At 33.3% G+C, this 22164-nt stretch overlaps 1 protein-coding gene across 1 annotated transcript in view; it reads right to left on the bottom strand.

The window, feature by feature from the left end:
* Positions 1-22164, bottom strand: part of UbcE2H (ubiquitin conjugating enzyme E2H) — a 63518-nt gene that overhangs the window by 19817 nt on the left and 21537 nt on the right. Inside the window, exon 3 of the mRNA XM_018517704.1 lies at positions 11240-11316. Coding sequence (XP_018373206.1) covers positions 11240-11316 — 77 coding nt within the window. The remainder of the gene's footprint in view (positions 1-11239; positions 11317-22164) is intronic.

Here is a 22164-nt window from a genome sequence, read left to right as displayed (position 1 = left end):
TGAAGCAAATGGTACATATATATATATATATATATATATACAATGAATAATTTTTAAATTATGCATTGAGAAAAATGTTTGGTTGAAAATAAAACATAAAATTGAGTTCCAATTTTTCATATAATTAGTGCGGGATCCTTTTATACATGAAAAGATACTATTTACAAGCCTCATTTAACAAAACACTCGACACGAAATAATTTATTTTGTATTATATAAATCAAATTTAATATATTTTCTTAAGTTAAATCATATAAAACAATCAAGGCAAATAATGGCATTGAATAATTTAACTTAAGAACAATACAACGATAAAAAAAAGAGCAAATAAGAGTCAATTTTTCCAAATGTTAAGTATAAAAAATTCTTAATGCGAAACTAAATACATACATAATAAAACACTGAAATATAATGCATTATATCTCAGTGTTTTATTATGTATGTATGTATTTAATTTCGCATTAAGAATTTTTTATACTTAACATTTGGAAGAATCGACTCTTATTTGCCCTTTTTTATCGTTGTGTTGTTCTTAAGTTAAATTATTCAATGCCATTATTTTAAATAAATTAACGGCATGTTGAGTAGGAGCGGTAACAACTTATAGAAATGATTAAAAGTAAAACTCAAATTGGATATAATTTGACATTACGAATTCAACAACGTATGACACGATTCTGAACAATGCTCTCATATTTTTTTCGAATCATCGTCAGACAGAACGTTCAAAGATTTATCACACAACGTCATAACGGACTGAAAAAACGCATTTAAGGAACGTATTTAAAGAGAAAACATTTTGTGCAACGTTCGCCAAGCATGAAAAACTGTTTCTCTCTAATTTTTCCATCTCTGACGCCGACACTTCAAGACGCCGCGCTGCCTCGACCTGACGTTAAACATTGTATATATTTCATCAGGGATACGACCAGTATATATATATATATATATATATATACGTTCCTATAACTCTCTTAATAGCCGTAGTACAACAGAGTCGGCTCTCCTAGGGCGAATGCCGAACGGAATCCTCGGGCGTGTTGGAGCATCGGCTAAAGTGGGTCATCGCGGCGGAGCGGAGCGCGTGGTATCTCCGATGTACATCGTCAATCGCTCGTTTACAACCATTCCCAAAGCGACCGTACGCTTTGTGCACCAAAGTGTACCGTGTGCGCGGCCAACGTGCCCGGTTGTATTTACGTATGTGGTAAACCGTCGCGGAATATCGTCGTCGTAATGTTGCACGGGTTGCACGTGACTGAGTAAACTAATTCGACCAGTTCGTCCTGCATCTATAGTTCGCCCTCCCTTCCTTCTGCCACGGAACTTTCGGCGGAAATATCTCGGTAAAAGCGTCACGAGAGAGATCTCCGTATTGTCATGTATTCCGGATCTCTCGCGATTCGAGCGAACTTGTATCCGCGGACTCTTCAATAAAATTGGACCCGACGACATTTTCTCTCGACAAAAAGTCAGAAATATATCATTTCCGTTAGCGAACGGTACATAAAAGAAATGATGTTGTATCAACAGCATTAGTGTGCGTTTCAATCGCTCTGTAGCTCAGAAATTGAAAATAATATTTATTTTGTTTGAACGGAAAATTGTAAAATTTATACAAAAACATTATTGGGTACCAAGATCCACTTTTATCGGTCCTTATACTCATTTATATTAAAAATTATCACTGTTAATTCAATAGTAATAATTCATAGTAGTGAACAAATAACATTTTATCAAAACAAGAACGTAGCGCATTTGTTTCATTAATATTATCGTTGAATATTAACGAGATTATTTTCAACACAAATGAGTGGAGAAGGCTAATAAAAGCGGGTTTTGCTGTCTAATAATATTTTTGTACAAATTTTACAATTTTCAATTCAAATAAAATAAATATCATTTTCAATTAGATTACTATCTAATGCTGTTGATACAACATTATTTTCCATGTACTCAAGGCACGTGGTGCAATTTTATACGCATGCTTTCGCTGGCCTAGTAATTACGTCGCTCGCGTAGCAGAAGTCTAAACGTACTTGAGTTGTACAATATCTAATACACCATCCATTACCTCTAGCACTTGACAAAATATGATCTCTAGCGAAAACTGGTATCATTTATTTTTTCTTTAACTTTTCTACCAACTGAATGCGTTAGGTAACCCACTGCATTTTGCGAAATCACAACGAATGTCATATCGGACTACAGTTAATGGACAAAATGCGACAGGAACTGGTTAATCAAACAGCAAACAACCGCGCCCGTGCGTCTCATTATGCGGTAGGCTTTCCATGCATCCGCTTGCACGCGCAATGTGCATACGACGTAAATATTACAGGATACTGCGAGCTATCGATGAACGAGGGAGATGAAAGAAACGCCTCATGATTGGCTCTTTCTCTTTGTGCGCGTCAGCAGGAATTAAATTAATCTTATCGTCTGGCAATCTGGTCTAACTCGGTATCGACCGTCTTTCAACTCTTTCTAAATAACATTTCAAGAGAAAAGTTTCCTCCTTTTTTTGTGAAAAATCATACAAGTCGCGCGATTTCGTTTCAATTCAATTCGAAACGAGGCAGCGCGTCGATATAAACAGAAACACGATCGTGAATACATCTAATCATTAAGCTCATTCTATTGTAAGAGTAATTGTATGTACGTTGTAAGTGGTTGTGGTTGTAAGAATTAACCAATTACAGTCGAATATTCTTCTCACGTCTATTTTATAATTGCGTTAGCGTAGTTGTAAGTGGTGGTAGTTGTAAGAATTGATCAATCACAATCGATCAAACACAAAAAAAATATTCAACTGTGATTGGTCAATTCTTACAACTACAACCACTTACAACTAAGCTCACGCAATTATAGAATGGGCTTCATATTCAGCTGTGATTGGCGAATTCTTACAACTATAACCACTTACAACTACGCTTATGCAATTGTAGAATAAGCATCCCGAACGAATCGTCCGCTGTTTTGCGTTATATGTTCGTTTCAGTCGTTAACTCAGAAATTTTTAGACGGTTTGTGTCCGACAGATATTGATTCTACGCGCTTGTGTTCCGCCATCGCTGCATACTCTGTCGATGTTCCACTTCGATATAAATACCGATTACCGATGGCCATTAAAAGACTTTATCAAGTAAATTTCGTATCACCGCTTTCCTCCTTATGCAATAAATCAATGATATATAATTATCAACGTAATGTTGCGCAAAAGATATCGTGTCGTACTCGTCTTTAAGTCATTTTAATTCGGGAAAGATAATAAATATATTTTTTTTTATTGTAACTACCTATATACAGGATGGGGCGTTTAAAGTATTACAAGCGCTAGTATCCCTGCAAGTAATGCGTCGAATAAAAAAATATATTCAGATTAAATTATGATTTCAAAGGAAACAAATAATATCAATTTTTTTTAATCGATTTTTTTAAGCCTGGAAATCACTTCCAATTTTTTAAATGCAATAATATAATTTTTTAACATAATATGATTCCTCTAATTATATTGTAGACAAAAATATTAGAAATATCTAAAAATTAATAGTTTACGAGATATATTGTACCTTATTCTGGCACATTTAATATATAATATAAAATATCTCGTAAACCATTAAATTTTTTATAAATATACCTTAATACCTTTAAGCACAGAGTAATGAGATGAATCAATCGGTGTAAAAAAAAAACATATAGGTGCTTTTCAAAAATAATGTGTAGTTACATAACTTTACTGAGAAGTGTTTTGTATTTGTACAGTAAAATACTGTAATTGCACAGTAAAATAATTATGGTTAAGAGTTCCATTTTTATGGTTATTACTGCTGTAATGTTAATAATAAATAATTATATACATATATATAAAAGTTCTTTCAAACAAGAAAAAAGTGTACTATAAATTATGATAATTTAAAATATTAATTATATTATAGTAAAATATTAATAGTGAATAAACTAAAAATGTTTATTCAATAAATTCAATTTTATATTTATAGTGAATGTAGCCATTTTCTTAAATTCACTTATTATTTATATAGTAATAATAAATAAAAAATCGTTAAGAAAAAACTCAAGATCAAACAGTGTGCGTGACATTATTATTAATAATAATACAATTGATTATTTGCATAGTTACAATAATTGTAAATATATAACTGTCCCAAAAAAGGACTATAAATTATATAGTTCAATTATACTAATTACAATAATTTTTTTCTCTCAGTGTTGTCACACACTAATATTTCTCGTAAAAGTCATAGTTGTAGAAACTCGCTATACGTAGCGTTAATGTTAGCAATAGCATTTATAGATTATACGAAGCTATATGAACCGTTTGAGGTTTATGATAGCAATCATGTTAATCATAATATGTAAATCGTAATATAAATGAGATCTCCTTTTTAATATAATCGAAGCCTTATTCAGAACAAGCGAGCAAAATCGCAGAAGTTTTCGCGAGCGTGCACGCCTTCAATGTAGAAGCACATTTTAAATGAAGCGGCAACCGTTCAAGGGCTCCGATGCATTAGCACGAAGTCAAGGTGAGCGCATTATGCAATTCTAAAGCGTAATTAAAATTAAAGCGGAAAACAACGACCGAGCGCGATATCGACAGTGAAACGATGATTCGACCATCCGCACGATAATCATAATGCGTCTCACCTTTCTGTGTTTTTTGAGCTTGTTGGATTATGCTGCTGTAAATAAACTCGCTAAAGAAGTGCGCGTTATGCAACTCTTCATGTTGATATGATATAAAACAAATATCTTCGCTAGCTAAATATGCAAACTCAATAAAACACATTCAGACAAACAAGACTGTTCATCCAATACATTTAAAGCGCGCATTATTCAACGAACGCGTACAAATACATGCTATTACAGATATACACGTCACAACTCGATCAGCATATATTTAGATAACTAGATATCGTCCGTGGTCTATTAAAGTAATTTGTAACACCGATATCGGTCCAGTCCGTGTAATTGGCAATCCTGCGACATGTTACATAGTTACATCGAAGCAGATTACACATGTTAAGATGAATTTGCACTTTTATTGCCTTATCCATGAACATGACGCGTTGTATGCGAAATCATATTTTTATCTCGCAACCCACACTGAGATTCTGTAACTTTTAATGACAGTATCATTGCGCAGATATATATGGTTAAAAAAATGTGAAAAAACTAACGATGTTATCTGTGACTAATATAATGTCAATCGGAATCGATACGATTTTTTGCAATTGCCTTCAATCTTCCATTCATTCATGAAAATAATATTACCCTGCACTTTTTTTCATCGATATATAACAAAATATATTTCCATCGTTAACAGATTACATCCTCAAATAACATTGAAATTTGATTGCGAGCGATAAAAGTACAGAGATACAGAGAAAGAGAGTCATTCATTTTTATCTTACATTCAGAAAAAAACAGATCTGTATTCATAGTCCGTTCTTTCTTATTTCAAAACCGTCTTAAGTAATATCTTAAGATATTAATGCGGCTCTGTGATTAGTTTATAACATCTCAAGACTGTACTTTAAACAGTCTTAAATATGTATAAGAGTCGACTATAAATACCGATCATAATGATAACAACTTATAATGGCGGCAACAAGTTTATATGTAGAATTAATGTATATATAATTGAATACACTATATTTTATATAGTTGTAATAACTATAAAGCAGTTTAATCAACACACAACACATGTACATTAATTCTACATATAAAACTTGTATAGTTGTATTGTTCTTCTCAATCTTTACAGTTACCATCACTATGCCTTTTTCTCTGAATGTATACGTAAAAATTAAAAATTAAACATTATTGTATTTGTAGAAAAATTAATATTTTCCGGACGATGTATCGTTGTTCCATCGGTAAAATATAGATTCCTCAACCAACTGGAATATTTTCTGACTACACTTGCTAAGCCCTAATTGTTCAGTGAGAAAACACGCCGTAAGCTAATACGGCTTTTAATGAATCGCTTGCAGCTTGCGCTGCACTTGGACGCGATCAAGAAATTCCTACCGAAAGCCTTTGTTCACCATCGACATCCTGAACCGTGGTTCGCACGTTTACCGAATCCATTTTCAACGCTCGTGCGAGCGAATATCCGATATATAATTGGAATTTAATTCGTGTTCGAACGCCATAGCCCACTGAAGCGACACAATCGGAACTTGATAACTATCTCTCTAGCAATTAATGAAGTCGTAGAGAACTCATGCTCACTGACTTGTGCGAATAAACGTGGTGAATTATGTAATAACTTATAAAATGAAAAGTACCGTTCTGCAAGTTATACCGAATATATAAAATATGCACGTATACTTCAAACAAATATAACAGATCACATCGTATATAATTACATACATATATCGAACAAGATAATTAGATTACAAAATTCCCTTTAATCGCATTTAAGTTATCGATTCGATATGAAATGAGGACGTTAGTCTGTATTTTAGTAAAGTAACTAATATCCTATATGCTCTTATATAAATTCAGAGAATGTTCTATATTGATTCAGAGTAATTAAACGAACGAATTGATCATTATTACATCAATCACATTAGCTCACTACACATATATATATTAAATCTGACTCCAGGATTCTATTATTTATGATTTATTCACATATAACTCACAGACTACGTTTTGCGAAAATATAGAGCAATGCTCATGCAGTTAAAGCTAAAATATTATTAGAGTTGGAGTAATTTCGTAAGCACACTAATAGTTGGAAATAATTAGCTGCAGCACGATCCGTTTTAAAGTGGTATGAGAATAGTTGAAAAAGTTTTTTCATTAGCACAAGCTAACATAAAGCTCTCCTTACATAAACCCTCCTTGTAATAAAAAGAAGAGAATTTTTTTTTTTTTTTTTAATATTCCGTACACTCTCTCTTTTTCTTACAAAACCTAAACTAACTAAAACAAGCACAATCCGAGAACGATTATTCTTTTTATTTCTCACACAAGTACAAAATAATTGTTCGATATCGTAATTCAACATTCTGAAACTTTTATAATGCAATGTCCAGTTAGTGTTTTCAAGGCTTTTCGATGATACAAATTCTGTTTTTATTTTTTTATTTTCTTGTAATTAAAAGTAATTTCATATGACTAATGATACTAAATATAATTTCCATGGAAGCAGCGCTCTTTATTTATTACACGACTGGAAAATAACGTATGTAAACGAATTCACATACGCAGTGTTGCAACGTTCGCCGAGGTTATTTAAAATACGATCTGATTTACATCGTTCCGGGGTAGTTCGATGATGCTAACTCGTCGGCGATGGTGAGCTGGACAAACGAAGCCGTACACGAGTGGTTAAAGAGAAAAAAAAAGATATAGCTAATGCGCGTTATGCAATTGCACGTTGCGATCGATCACGAGAGACAAAATAATCGGATAGTCGGTATTATCAGCATGGTATTAACACCGGAATGGCCGATCCGAGTGAATTGCCACGTAAGCTTCTTTTAATCAATTACAAGCCTTACAATTTGCAGACGTCAATCAATAGTGAATGCAAATCGTGAGAGCGGATTTTATCATTGTTTAGTTCTCTACAGTCCTTTCTTTGTCTTACGAAGAGGTAGGAATTCTTGATGAACATTAAAAGACACGTTTTTTATTTGCAAATTTAAGAACAAATTTTAATAGTACAAAAATCATAGTGATAGATATATCTATCTACATATAAAAATATTAAATTTTATTATTTTTACTAGTGCTAGAAAATAATTTACAAATTCCTTTTTTTTCCCTCCCAACAAATTCTTCTGCATAAATAATGAAAAGAGTGTTTTTTATTTATCCATATGCAAATTTAATAGCAATTTTTTGCTAATACAGAAAATAATCTAGGTTTTTTCTTTTCCTCATAAAAAATCTTTCTAAATAGACGTTAAGAAGCTCGTTTGCTATTTTACATATTTAATTTAATAACAAATGTTAATAGTATAGAAATTAGATTATATTAATGATATTAACATTTTAATTGTAAGCATGATGCCATTATAATTTTTCTTATTTCGCGCATATTCTACGAACTTTCAGGATACGTAACGCAAATGGCATCGAATCTGATCGTGTTGGATATCACGTTTCTACAATTTGCTCGAGCAATCCAGACGGAGATTACCATGCGGAATGTTCCATCCGCAAGTATAGCCTATCTCGTCAGAGTAAGTCCCGTGGTCTGGTCTTAAAGCAAATGAAGTTATACTCGCGATGCAGCTGCGCCGTTTCAAAGGATCTATCTGAAACGCGATTTAATTTAAAGCGTTACGAATGAAGGTAGTAGTCGCGCGATTTCAACTCGTTTACCGGTGCAATCGAGATTCGGCGATTCAAGAAACTTTCGTTCCTCAGACGACTCCTCGCTTTCCTCCACTACACCGCGCAGAAAAGCGAAACTCATTAAGCGGTTATAGAATTTCATTCGACCTGCCAAAGTAAAACACAGTAAATTGACGGCTCCGTAAATCTGTTTCGTTCAACAATACGAAAGCACAAGTCATTCTCGAACAACACATTCCTACTTCGCCTAATTGTAAGCTTAATCATTCCATTTTACGATGATTGCATCTCGGATTAAAACAGAAAAGTATACTCAAAGGAAAAAAAAAATGGTTGCAATTACCATACTTTAACTATAATTTATAATTAAATTTGGAAAGAAACTGTCCAATAATTCAGAAAAATATTTTAACTATTTAATATTTTAATATTTCCTAAATTATAATATAAAAATATTGTAACATGAAGTATTATACATTCAGCATGGCTAAATTAAAATTTTAGAGTTAAACTTTTAAGACGCATATAAATATCAATCTTTCGGAAGTAGGGATGCCGCAAGACGAGACAAGACGAGATTTTAGGGAATATCGTCTTGTCTTGAAAAAATCTTGAAATGTACATTCTTGTCTTGATCTCGAACTCGAAAATCTTGTCTTGTCTCGAAATTCTCGACAATTTAAATAATGCGTTGTCTACAATATACGAAGTATAAGAAGTAAGAGTAAGAAATTGACCGATTACAATCGATTATTCTTCTCAGATTTGATTGTAATTGGTCAATTTTTTACTCTTCTTACTCCGTATATTTTAGACGACGCTTAAGTATATTTGCGCAACGTCCGTCCCATCGGAAAGGTTATTCTCTACAGCAGGATTAATTATAACAAAACATAGAAATAGATTATGCGAGGAATCAGCGAGATCCCTACTTTGTTTAAATTCATGGGCTACATGTTCAATATTTAAAATTTTATTTGACGAATAATAATTATAATTGGAAATTTTCAAGAATCTCGAGTCTAAAATCTCGTCTTGTCTTTAAACTCTTCGCGCAAATCTTGTCTCGATCTTGTCTTAAAATTCGAGACGAGACAAGACAAGATTCTCGAAATCTCGAATCTTGCGGCATCCCTATTCGGAAGTATTCGTCGAGCATTTGAAAACAATCGCATAACGAATTCTTATTTGTTTCTTCAATATGCTGCCGTCTTATTCATTATATTCTTGAAAAAAAAGAAAATAAATTATAAAATGTTTACGTTTTAAATTGTCTAATTTTTGACAAATATCATTTAGAAATATTATTCCGACAAAATAGTTGCATTATATGGCGAGTCATCTTTTAGTATAATTATTGCAAAATTATCAAGTCATGACGCCATTATGTTTTCATAATTTGTCTATTGGAATACTAATATTATAGCAGTAATAACTATAAAAATGGAGCTGTTAATATTTATAATAATTATTTTACCATGCAATATAGTTACAAGCACTTTTCTCTCAATGTAGGAAATCGGTTTAATAGATTGCTTCTAAGCTACTGAATATATTCGACCAAATTTCATTCAAACACACTCGAAACTTCTGCGAGATAATCTTCTACGAGTCCTATCTGCGAAACAGGTCTGCAACTTGTGCGTGTTATCCGCGCCAAGCGGATAGACACGTCATTAACGAGCCGTATCTTCGTCACGATCGGCTTGAAAGCGTTTCTTAGGGACAGTTGAATGCATCTCTTTCGTCAGCGGAGAGTCAAGGAACTTTCTTTCGCGCCCGGAGCTGGCTGTGCCAATCGATAACACGCTTCGCACGCATGTCCGGCAAACCGAGAAAATCGCAAGTATGAAACGGTTGCGCAAGTGTTTCCGGTTCTGGGAGATGCGCACGGACCTTGGCAGATCGCGAGGTGAAAACGTATTGAACGCTCGCCACTCACGTATTTTAATTGCGTTCCATCTTACACTGGCGAAGTAATGAAACTTTCAAGCTTCTCACTCGTGATAAATTACAATGTTTAACAAGCAAGACATGCGGAGAGAATTGAGTAAATTATATTTTGTCAAACATCAAATTTATCAATTTATTTATGACGTAAAGATAGTCATTTTGATTATATAACTTATACTTTTCAATTAACTTTCATATTACCTTAATTCCGGTATGATAATAATAATAATAATAATAATAGTCCAAGGTGATACGCAAGAAACTACGAAATTGAGCGTGACATAAGTCGAAGGACGCCCATCGAGTAATGCATAATAACGTTGCTTCAATGTCACATAAAATTGCAGTGATAAAAATTATTATAATCACGTTAAGCGTTTGTTGTCGAATCAAACCCAATTTTTTGTCTATTCTCGTTTCTACCAATACATATTTAACTTTAATTTCGATTTAACTTACTCTTTATCTTTTCCTAATTCTCAAAAAACTAGAAATTAGAATTAGAAAAAGATAAAGAGTAAGTTAAATTGAGATTAAAGATTAAGTTTAATTTATATTGGAAATGGACATTGCTCTGTTTCAAAACACATGCGCGAAATAGGTCTTCGGTTAATCGAATATTAGCAAATTGAATTTTTAATTCGATCTTTACTTTGCATAACCAATTAAATTATCATATAATACAATAGAGATTATAACTAGTAAATAAAAGTAGACATAAACTTATTAAGATAATTAAACATAAACTTATCGCAAACATAATATCACTATGCGGTACAAAATGGAATATAAAATAACATTCAAATGATTGTTTGAACTTTTGAATAAATGAAGTGTTATTCAAAAAAATTTAATAAAACTTAGTTTTATTGAAATAAAAGAATTTTAATTCCATGTTGTACACATTTCTTGTTTGTATTTAATATGAAAACAGGATGGTACTTACTGCCTCGTGGACCGTAGAACTTAACGGAGAATTCATTTAGTCCTCCTAGAATCGTCACCTCGTGTTTGCTTTCTATTCTGTTTGGAGCAAAAGAGTTAAGGAAAATTGCTCTCTCTCTCTCTCTCTCTCCCCCCCCTTTCCATCTCGCTATGTTACATAGAGTAGTTATGTATCTGTGTGACGGGAGTGGCAAATCACGGGTTATCCGTCAACGGCGAGAAACGACACGGTAATCAACATACGACGCACTCGGAAAATTGAAAGAGAGGTAAGAGGAGACGCGCAAAACTGTGCCGAGCTGCGGCTGGACCGTTACGATCTAACGACATAGTCACTAGATTAACCCTTACCGTACCATGTACGATTTGCCTCATCCATACTATCAAGGGTCACTAGAAGCTCTCCGTTTTCTTCACCTTTTCAAAATATTTCAAAAAATCTCTAAAAATTCACCAACATACTTTCAACTTTCTAGAGTAAATACTGACTCTTTATTTTGGAAAATAATAAAATGTAGTATATATAATTTATAATTACCGAAAGAAGAAACTTGCACGAACAGGAATCGCTCGGTCACTAGTTATTACCCATATTAGTACGGTAAGGGTTAACAAAGTACCGCGAACTGCCGCCATTTTGGCTCCATGACGCGCGGTTATTCAAAACTTCAGCCTCTTTCGCTGCGGTTTTTGCAATTTTCAACACAGCCAATCAGGCATTTTCGATAATAACAGAATCAGGTACTTCTTCTCCTTCCAGACTCCTGTATGGATTTCCGAGCTTTTGACAGAATCAGGTTAGGATAGCATTTCGATGCCATTTTGACTCTAAATGCTAATTCAGTAAATTTTCTCATCGCAGTACTTTGTTAATCTACTGACTTTATAACGACACACGGCGCAGCGCACAAATATTCCAGCGACAATGCTAAACCGTATCATTTTTCCATCTATTTTTTTTCTGCTTTTCTCTCTTTATTTGCGCAATGGAACTCGCGCGGCTAAAACGCGGATTGTACTTGTATAATATCAATAAACCATGCGGCTTAAAAACTGCCATTTCGCGCTGGCTTTTTTGCGTTTACATGAACATATAGATGAAGAGAGAGGTACACAAATTTATAAATTAGTTAATAAAATTTACAAAATATGTATACTCGCGTTAGCACCTTTAAACTCGCATCAGTTTATCTGTAATCACGGAGTTATTGTAATCTCATTTATCGCGCATAATTATGACGTATATCAAGACTTGTATCTCGTGTATACGAATCTAACACGCTTAAAAAAGACACGGGATTGCAATAGGCTTTCACACATCATACACACAAGCATACACACCATTAACGGGAACATTTAAACTAGTCGCTGGCTTGCTTATCGCTTGTGTAAGAGTAAAACTTTCGATGCGTGCATTAGAAAGTGCTTATCTGAACAGCGGTTTCGTAGGAGGTGAATTACTATTTTTTCTCGATATAGACCAAACGCGAGTCAAGAGCTCCGTGTATGAGACGGCAACAGCGGGTCTTCCGACAACACAAACCGAGACGAATCACGAAAACGGATTTCGCCACAAATTACGATGTATACTTTAATGACGTAACGCGAGTTAGGAGAACGACTGATCTCTTGCCACGAAAAAAATCAAGCGATTAAATCGTCGAAGCGTCGCGTTCGACTTAAAGGCATTTAAATACTTCTTAAGCCTCTCGTTTACAGTATCACACGTTGTTACGATTTCCGTGGCACATTATATGCTTACAGGGCACATGCACTTTTATCACCGCGTAAAATCTGTGGCGCGCGGCGCGGCAATAAAACCCGCCCTAATTAAATTATTCAACGACCTACTCGCGCGCACATGAAAATACACGCGCGCGACAGCACTTTTCAACGCGTTGGGATATAAAAATATCATTAATTTAATATCCTCTCGCTCGAATTTTGTCAGCCGAAACCAGAGTGGCGCCCAGTGTCATTAAATATTTAAGCGTATGCAAGAGCATTCATCGTAACAATACGTATTAAATAGAGGGTAACTCCGGTATGTACGCCGCGCTGGGATTTACGCCGCGGAAGTCAGAAAAAATAGAAGGAGTAGGGGTAATTTTCTCGCAACTACTCCGTTACATGCCTTTATGTTATATTAGTCTATATCATATAAGATATAATCATATAAGATTATTGAGTTATCATTTCAGCTTCTTACTGTTAATATTAATGAAATTATTGTGAGTTGAATCAATTTGTCACTGTGTGTGTGTAACAAGTAGCATCATCATAAATTATAATCTACATAAAATGATTACTGTAAGGCGTGTAAAAGACCTAGTGGTTATTTCGTGATACATACATGTAGAGAAATAGTAAAGCATGTTGTATAGCAAAATACAAGTGCTTTACTTTCGTATTCTTTGTTTAGTTTGTTGAAACCCTTGCATTTTTGCCATATATCCCACCCATTATTTATATATAACAAAAATGCAAGTTTCAAAAAGTTTATTTTTTAATACGAAAACTAAATATTTCGGATTTCTAATATTTTTTTCATAATAGTAGACAGTACAAAGTTTTTACTAATATAGTTCATTTATTTTAAACATAGTAAATAATACTTAATAAATTAAGTTTTTGATAGGTGCGGTGTATATACCGGAGTTACCCTATATAATTTTCCAAAAATAAACTTTTTAATTCCACATATTACCCGTGTAGTTTCTTTTAACTAATAATTAGGGGAGAGTGGAAGAATTGCAAACACCTAAGGGAAAAGTTAAATAAAGAGCTGACGATATTTATTAATTAATAAATCTTTATTCAAAAAACATTTCAGTTGCTTGATAAACTATAATAATTAACACTAATTTATTATTAATACAAACATAAACTATAATTTTAAACAAAAACAAAATCTTATTGCCGTTCAAAATTATATTCGCCGTCACAATGCTGAAACAGTTGTTTACTTACAATTTACAATTTATGTTTAATTACAATTTATATTAATAATATATAAATGTCAATTATTGTAGTTTAAAATTAATATCCATTGAATAAAGACATCTGCAATTGATAAATAATTGTCGGCTTTATGTAACTTTTCCTTTGAAAATTCGCAATTTTCCTACATCAAAATCATCGAAAACATATAATGGTCTTTATCTTAAATGGCGTATGCGTTCTATGATTACATAAGAAAATATATATATATATATATATATATATATATATATATATATCGGATTATCACTGGATGCGAAAAATGAAATGTCATACTCTAATATATTATAATAGTATTGTTCGCGTTTACCTCGTATTCGCAATTCCCCCATTCTCCCCTCGCGTAAGATGTTTCTTTCACCTCAACATTATATACCTCAATTGTTCTCTTTAATTATTCACAATTAAATAAAGATCAATAATATTCTTTACGTCCTTCAGATAAGAAAATAAATGTGCAAAAACTTTTTTTAATTGCAAAATAATTCGCGTTTAATATAATGAAGTATAATAAATAGTGTTATAATATATACGTATAACACGTTTAATGAATTTATAAGGCTGGGGTGACCTGGATACTTCACGCGAGTAATGCAGGGTTAAATCTTTAACCTTAAGAATTGAATCTTTAATAAAATGTTATTACACATTTTTTACGAGGCAAATACCATCGTATTAGAGCCCGACCGAAACTTTTACTGAAATTGAAAACGAACATTCATTATGTATCAGTTTCGACTGAAATCATATAGCTCTTCTTCATAAATATTAATTTTAATATGTAATTATTATTTTAATAATTAAATTATGATCTTTATGAATATTTATATTCTTTGGCCAAAATTGACACATAATCAAAATTTCGGTTTTCTAATTCAGCCGAAAAATTATTGTTTCAATAAATTATGATATTTATGAAGAAAAAGTGTATGATATATGGGCATGTCTATACATATGGCATTTATAAGGATTCCTTAGTTTTTAATTTTTATTTCGGTTTCGGTTGAAATTGACATGAAGCCGAGTGTTTCGATTCAGTTTCAATCGAACTCTACATCGTATCTGCGCAACGTTTCTCTTCTTTTTTATTCGGGAAAATTATCTTGATTTCCTGAAAAATGTCCTACAAATTGATTTCCTCAATTGCGCGAAGTACAACGCTTATTCAACTTACGATAAGCAACCTCCGCACTTTAAATTTTTGAGAGTAAAATTTCACTCTCAAAAATAGTTACGCCAGTCCGACAGGAGTAAAATTTTTACTCTTAGAAAGTGAAGAATTATTATATAGTATTCCAAATGGGAATCAATTTTCAATCTATGTGGAGAGTGAATAATTTCACTCTGATAAATATTAGGTTTAGCCTCTCTACATCTAATCTGAAAATTATTAGACTCTTTCGACGTGTTTTTACACAAAACGAACGAATATGGCAGAAAAAAGCATCGCTCTGTTTCGTAAAGCGATATATTAATCATTAAAGTTGACTTTTTAGGTTAGGTTAAGAAATTCACTCCTGAAGGAATAAAGTGAAGTTCTTGGAGTGAATTTCACACCCAAAAATTTAGAGTGCGGTGTTGCGGCAAGTGATTTAGAACGAGGGGGTAACCACTTAATGTAATCGTGGGACAGAGTCTCGAAATCATTATAAAATTCATATTAAATTTCTATGTATAATCCAATAATTACGTATGCAACCACGATAAATCATTGTATAATATTAAATAAATTCGTATATTTTACCAAACGACTTCATATGTAGAGAAAAAAATTATTCGTAATCAGATGAAATCATATGATGTCATGTAATTTGTGAGACAATATTTCAGCTAGTGGTTACCCCCTCGGATTAGAAGCTACATTTCAACCGATGTGAACCTGGCGCCCAACTTTATCAAAAATAAAAATTAATACCATAGGGCGTTTGTACTTCGTTTGTACCCGTTTGTACCTCCCTTATTTTCGTTTGTACCCTAAATAGTTAAACATAAAATGAAATATAAAAAATGGCCAGCGCCCTTTAATATTTTTTAATTTTATTTATGCCATTCGAAAGAGAATCGTTTGTACCCGTTTATACCTCCCTTACTTTTGTTTGTACCTCGAAGGATTCGGAGATACAGCGCTTTTCAATTTTTGCGCAACTCCTATATAGCGAAATTCGATAATTTTAAAGATATCGAAATGGGACCAACGGCATTCGAAAGAGAATCGTTTGTACCCGTTTGTACCTCCCTTACTGTTGTTTGTACCTCAAAGGGTTCGGAGATACAGCGCTTTTCAATTTTTGCGCAACCCCAATATAGCGAAAATCGCCAATTTTTAAGATATCGAAATGGGACCAACGGCATTCGAAAGAGAATCGTTTGTACCCGTTTGTACCTCCCTTACTTTCGTTTTTTTTTTTCGGAGATACAGCGCTTTTCAATTTTTGCGCAACCCCTATATATCTTCGAACCCTTTGAGATACAAACGAAAGTAAGTTAGGTACAAACGGTTACAAACGATTCTCTTTGGAATGCCGTTGGTCCCATTTCGATATCTTGAAAATTGGCCGACTTCCCCTCTTGGCGTATTTTTGAAATTTTGAAAACGCTGTATCTCCAAACCCTTTGAGGTACAAACGAAAGTAAGGGAGATACAAACGGGTACAAACGAATCTCTTTCGAATGCCGTTGGTCCCATTTCGATATCTTAAAAATTGGCGATTTTCGCTATATAGGGGTTGCGCAAAAATCGAAAAGCGCTGTATTTCCGAACCCTTTGAGGTACAAACGAAAATAAGGGAGGTACAAACGATTCTCTTTCGAATGCCGTTGGTCCCATTTCGATATCTTGAAAATTGACCGACTTCCCCTCTTGGTGTATTTCTGAAATTTTGAAAACGCTGTATCTCCGAGCCCTTTGAGGTACAAACGAAAGTAAGGGAGGTACAAACGGGTACAAACGATTCTCTTTCGAATGCCGTTGGTCCCATTTCGATATCTTAAAAATTGGCGAATTTCGCTATGTAGGGATTGCGCAAAAATTGAAAAGCGCTGTATTTCCGAACTCTTTGAGGTACAAACGAAAGTAAGGGAGATACAAACGGGTACAAACGATTCTCTTTCGAATGGCATAAATGAAATTAAAAAATATTAAAGTTGGGCGCTGGCCATTTTTTATATTTCATTTTTTGTTTAACTGTTTGGGGTACAAACGAAAATAAGGGAGGTACAAACGGGTACAAACGAAGTACAAACGTCCTATGGTATTAATTTTTATTTTTGATAAAGTTGGGCGCCAGGTTCACATCGGTTACATTTCAATGTACGCAAGCATGTTACTCCGCTCTCACCTGCAGGTTCCGAGAGCTTTGTTATCTACGAGATCACGTTCCGTGAATACACCCGCGATCGCAGCTCGCGTTCTCAAACCCAACGGCCGATAATGCGCCCGTGTAAACACACAAAGCAGTCTCTTTCTCCCCTTCCCCTCCCCCCCTTTGTGGGAAACCCCCGGCGCGATGTAGAAGCAGCATCGCCATGAACAATGAACAGATGCTCTCCGAGCGAAAAAATAAACCAGCGAATCGCACGTGGGCCTTTCGCCCTGTTTTACACACGCATGCCTTAATCGTTCTCTATACCATAGTTGCGACACGCGATAACACACGCCTTCGTCATGCGGCATTGATTAGAATAACTACCTCCCCGCCTCCAGTTTTCATCTGGAGTAGTGCTCTCCAAGAAGTTGCCGCAGACCGCGGTTATAACACGTCCTCCATTACAACATTAAGTAATTACGTGTAGCGTGACACTGCATGAGAGAATTAATTTTGTAACGAGCACGAGGACATTTTTTTTATCCGAGGAAATTTGTAAACATCCTACATTTCTATGCATCTAAAGAATTTTTAATTTTTAAATATAATACGTATTCCATCATATATTTTCTGAATTTTATTATTACATTTCGTCTCCCGCGTTTCCATAACGTCATTTCAATCGCGTTGAAAGCCACGGAACGAGATGGAAGCGGGTCCGTTGGAACACGAACTAACGTAACGATAAAAATTGCAGTCTCCACTTCAAACGGAAAGTTTCCCCCGACAGAGCGAGATGCAAAAGGGGCAAAAATACGCGCTCAGTACAAAGGATACAAAGTAAAATTTTTGATGACAAAATGCAAGGAAATCGTGTCGAATGACTGCCCGACTTCCACGTATCCGAGCCAATTTCTCACGTCAAACAAAAGTCGCTCTTCTGTGCATCACATGTAAATCGTCTGCATTCTTCCCAGAAAAAGTAGCTTTGCAACTGTTGTAAAATTCTTTAAAAAATATGATTGATTTATACATTCAAATCCAGTTGAGGAACTAATTGTAAGACTAATCGCGTTAAAGGGGTGTTAGCGTCAACCGTTTTACCGACAAAAATACTATTTCTGTTCCATATTAATTACTTCGTATTAATTTTATAGAATTAAAATTCCTTTCCACGATTAAAATATACATGCCAATATATGATTCTGGTATTTTGCAAAGCAGGAAAAAATAAATTACAGATTCTTTTTACCTGAATATGGCGATCAATACTGTCGATCGATTTATCAAAACATTTACTTCGTGGAGATATTATCAGGTTTTATAATCGAAATAAATACAGAATCGAATGTAAAATAAAAAATGAATATATGTAAATCATTAGAATTAAATTTAGCAACCTAAAATATATTTTAATGTGTAACAAACTGTGTATACGTATGCGTGCAATTTTGATGTAGTACTGAGAAAAAGATACTTAAAAATTTGTTTGTGAGAAATATATTTATTTCACTGAAATGAATTTTTATTTAAATACAGCGAAATAAAATTTTATTCCTAGCAAAGAAGAGCTATATATTTTTTTACAATTAATGAGATATATTTCACAGAAATATATATTTCGTCATCACATTCGAATTTTTTCATAACTAATAAATATCGAAGGAAATGTTGTAAATAACATTTACTCCGCAGTTTGTCGACATTTTTCTTTGAATGTCGTATATAGTAATGTGTTGATGTCTCGTAAATCATATAATTGAGCCCCTTAATTGATAAGTGACATAAGTCCAAAATTAGGAAAAATGCGTTTGTTATAAAAATAGAAAGTATCAAGAATGTTTATTTTATCTATTAATTTAATTTACTTTTATTTTGTTTTTATGTTCATAAAAAATAAAAATCAATTTTACATCATAAATAAAGTGACTGTAAAAAAAACTGGATTTAAATCACTATTCCAGCTTTGTTTGTAGTCACTTTATTTATAATGTAAAATTAATTTTTATATTTTATGGATATAAAAATAAAATAAAAGTAAATTAAATTGATAAATAAAACAAACATTCTTAATATTTTCTACTTCTACGATAAATGCATTTTTCCTAATTTTGGACTTATGCCACTTGTCAACTAAGGGGCTCAATTGTATGTCGCATTTATACTCGTTTCTACCAATGTAATTAATTTTCTATTAATGTATTTAATTTTAATGTATTTAATCTACCAATGTATTTAATCTCATTTCGATTAACTCTTCAGCTTTTTCTAAGAAGTAGAAAAAGATCAAGACTAAATTGAACCGAGATTAAAGTTAATCACTATTGAGCCAAGAAAAGAGCATTAATCGATAAAACAGCGACTCCGTCGAAGTTTTGCCATCACGCCAATATCCTTTTAAAGAATTTTACAACAACTGTAAACTCGGTTGCAAAGTTGTTTTTCTGCTGAACGTAGCAGAACCATTGCAACGCGTTGGAGTAACGCGCGCTGAAAGTCGTACTCTTTCCGGCACGGAATCCGACCGATCTTTCCCCGTTACTGCCCATTATCGTGGAATAATGCAGATATCATCTCGCGCGCGTGTGCGTCTCATCAAATGATCATCTCTATTCATGTGCTCTAATACACACGAATGAATTAGCGCCGCGGCGGTGGTACAAGGCATCCTGTTACAGGGAATGGTCGACATGTGCGTCTGACGGACGCGTTATTAGAGAACAGATCGCCTCCGTGTTTTGATGCCCGTCGACACGGCGCGACGTCAAAGTACTGCAAATGGAAGCGGCCGAAAAGTAAAAAAGAAATGAAATTTTTTAAAAAGACCAAAAACAAGTTATTCATCACGAGAGAAAAATATCGGATCTCACGATAAACAAATAACATTTATTAAAAAATAAACACGATGTTTAAAATACGTATGTTACAAAACGTGAAATGGGATTACGTTGCATTTCGGAGTTTTGGAGTGGATCGAATCTTCGACCATATATGCACTACTATAATACCCAACTTCATGTTTGATATGCTGATGTTGCAGTCCTATTATATAAATATATAAATATATATAAATAAAGAATTAATAATACACATAAAGGTGTTAAAGGTAAAAACATCAAAAATATGCATTATAAAATGCATCATAAACATGATTTGAATAAATTTATATGACCTAATTGAAATCAAATTCAGCTTCATCCTTGTTTCCACATTTTGAGTAACATAAATGCCGATATCTTCACTTCAATTCAAAACATTGTACACACAATGTAAATGAATAGCTAAGTGTCAAATATTCTAAAAACGTGTTTCCATCGACCAAACATGACAAAAATTTCATATAAACGGATTTATAAACACTTAGTTTTTGAGATAGAAGAAACTTTATTGTTTAACAATATCAAATAATAATTAACGGAACAATTAAACATTTTAACATTTTTATTTCAAATAGTCTGACACACACACACATATACCATTATTACACTGGGAAAAAAAGTTGCTGTTTCAAAAAAATATTAGTTGAGTCAACTAAATGTAGCGATCACGGGCTGTCAAGCAAATATTTGTTAATTCAACCAAATATTTGTTAATTCAAACAAGTAACAAGTTTTAAATTACAAGATTTTGTTAATCTAAATATATAAATATTTGAACTAAATAATCATTACGAACTAAACGCATTTAGTCAAGTTAGCAATTTTTTTCTTCAGAGTGTACCAATTAAAGAAAAAAAATACTAGAAAATAACTTTAATAAATTTAAAATCGAAAGTTTCTAATATTTAATGTTCAAAAATGCTGAAATAGTCATGACTTGTACCATTAATTGTTTGATATTGTTAAAAAAAATTCTTTCTACTTCAAAGTGTTTCTATGGACCCATGTTTATATGAATTTTTTTCAACGTTTTGTCAATAGAAATACATTCTTAGATTCTTAGATAGAATCTGGAATATTTGACTTACCTTTTCAGTTACATCCTATGGGAAAAATAACGGGTGCTAGCAATCTATATGTAGGAACATGGTCGAAGGATCGAACGGACGTTCCGAGACGAGACGCTGCAATGCAAATCCCGCGAAACCGCCGAAGGTAAGATAAATTGACGCATCGACGAATGGATAAAACGTGTGCAACGTTTTATCTATTCCTATTCGGAATGAGTTGTATAAAAACGCACTGAGAGAAATGTTTTGTACCAATAACCAAAGTTTTGTTACTGACATAAAAACTATTTGTTGATATATGATCAATCAAACCGTTGGTTACCACGACAATATTAATTTGTTGAATTTATTAACTAAACATTTAATGATATAAAACTGTTTTGTATGATGTTTATAGATCTTTTGTAATTAGAAATAGAACATTTTGTTATCGGAGAGAATAAAACAAATAATATATAAGTATCTCTTACTTTCTACAGAGTGATTATTGTTTGGTATTTTTGAATTTCCTTAGTTTAGCAAAAATATATATAGATTTAGAGCAATTGAGATTACTAATCGCTCTGAAAAAATAGTTACTATGATTGATCATGGTGTGGCGAGAACCGAGAAGTCCACGAGATTAGTCTCTAATCGTCTTGGCTTTATAGAGATAGACGTTGAATTTCTCTT

The sequence above is a fragment of the Trachymyrmex cornetzi genome, unplaced genomic scaffold (assembly GCF_001594075.2).
Source record: "Trachymyrmex cornetzi isolate Tcor2-1 unplaced genomic scaffold, Tcor1.1 scaffold719, whole genome shotgun sequence".
NCBI lineage: Eukaryota > Metazoa > Arthropoda > Insecta > Hymenoptera > Formicidae > Trachymyrmex > Trachymyrmex cornetzi.
The sequence above is the reverse complement of the archived record's forward strand: the minus strand, read 5'-3'. Positions and strand labels throughout refer to the sequence as shown.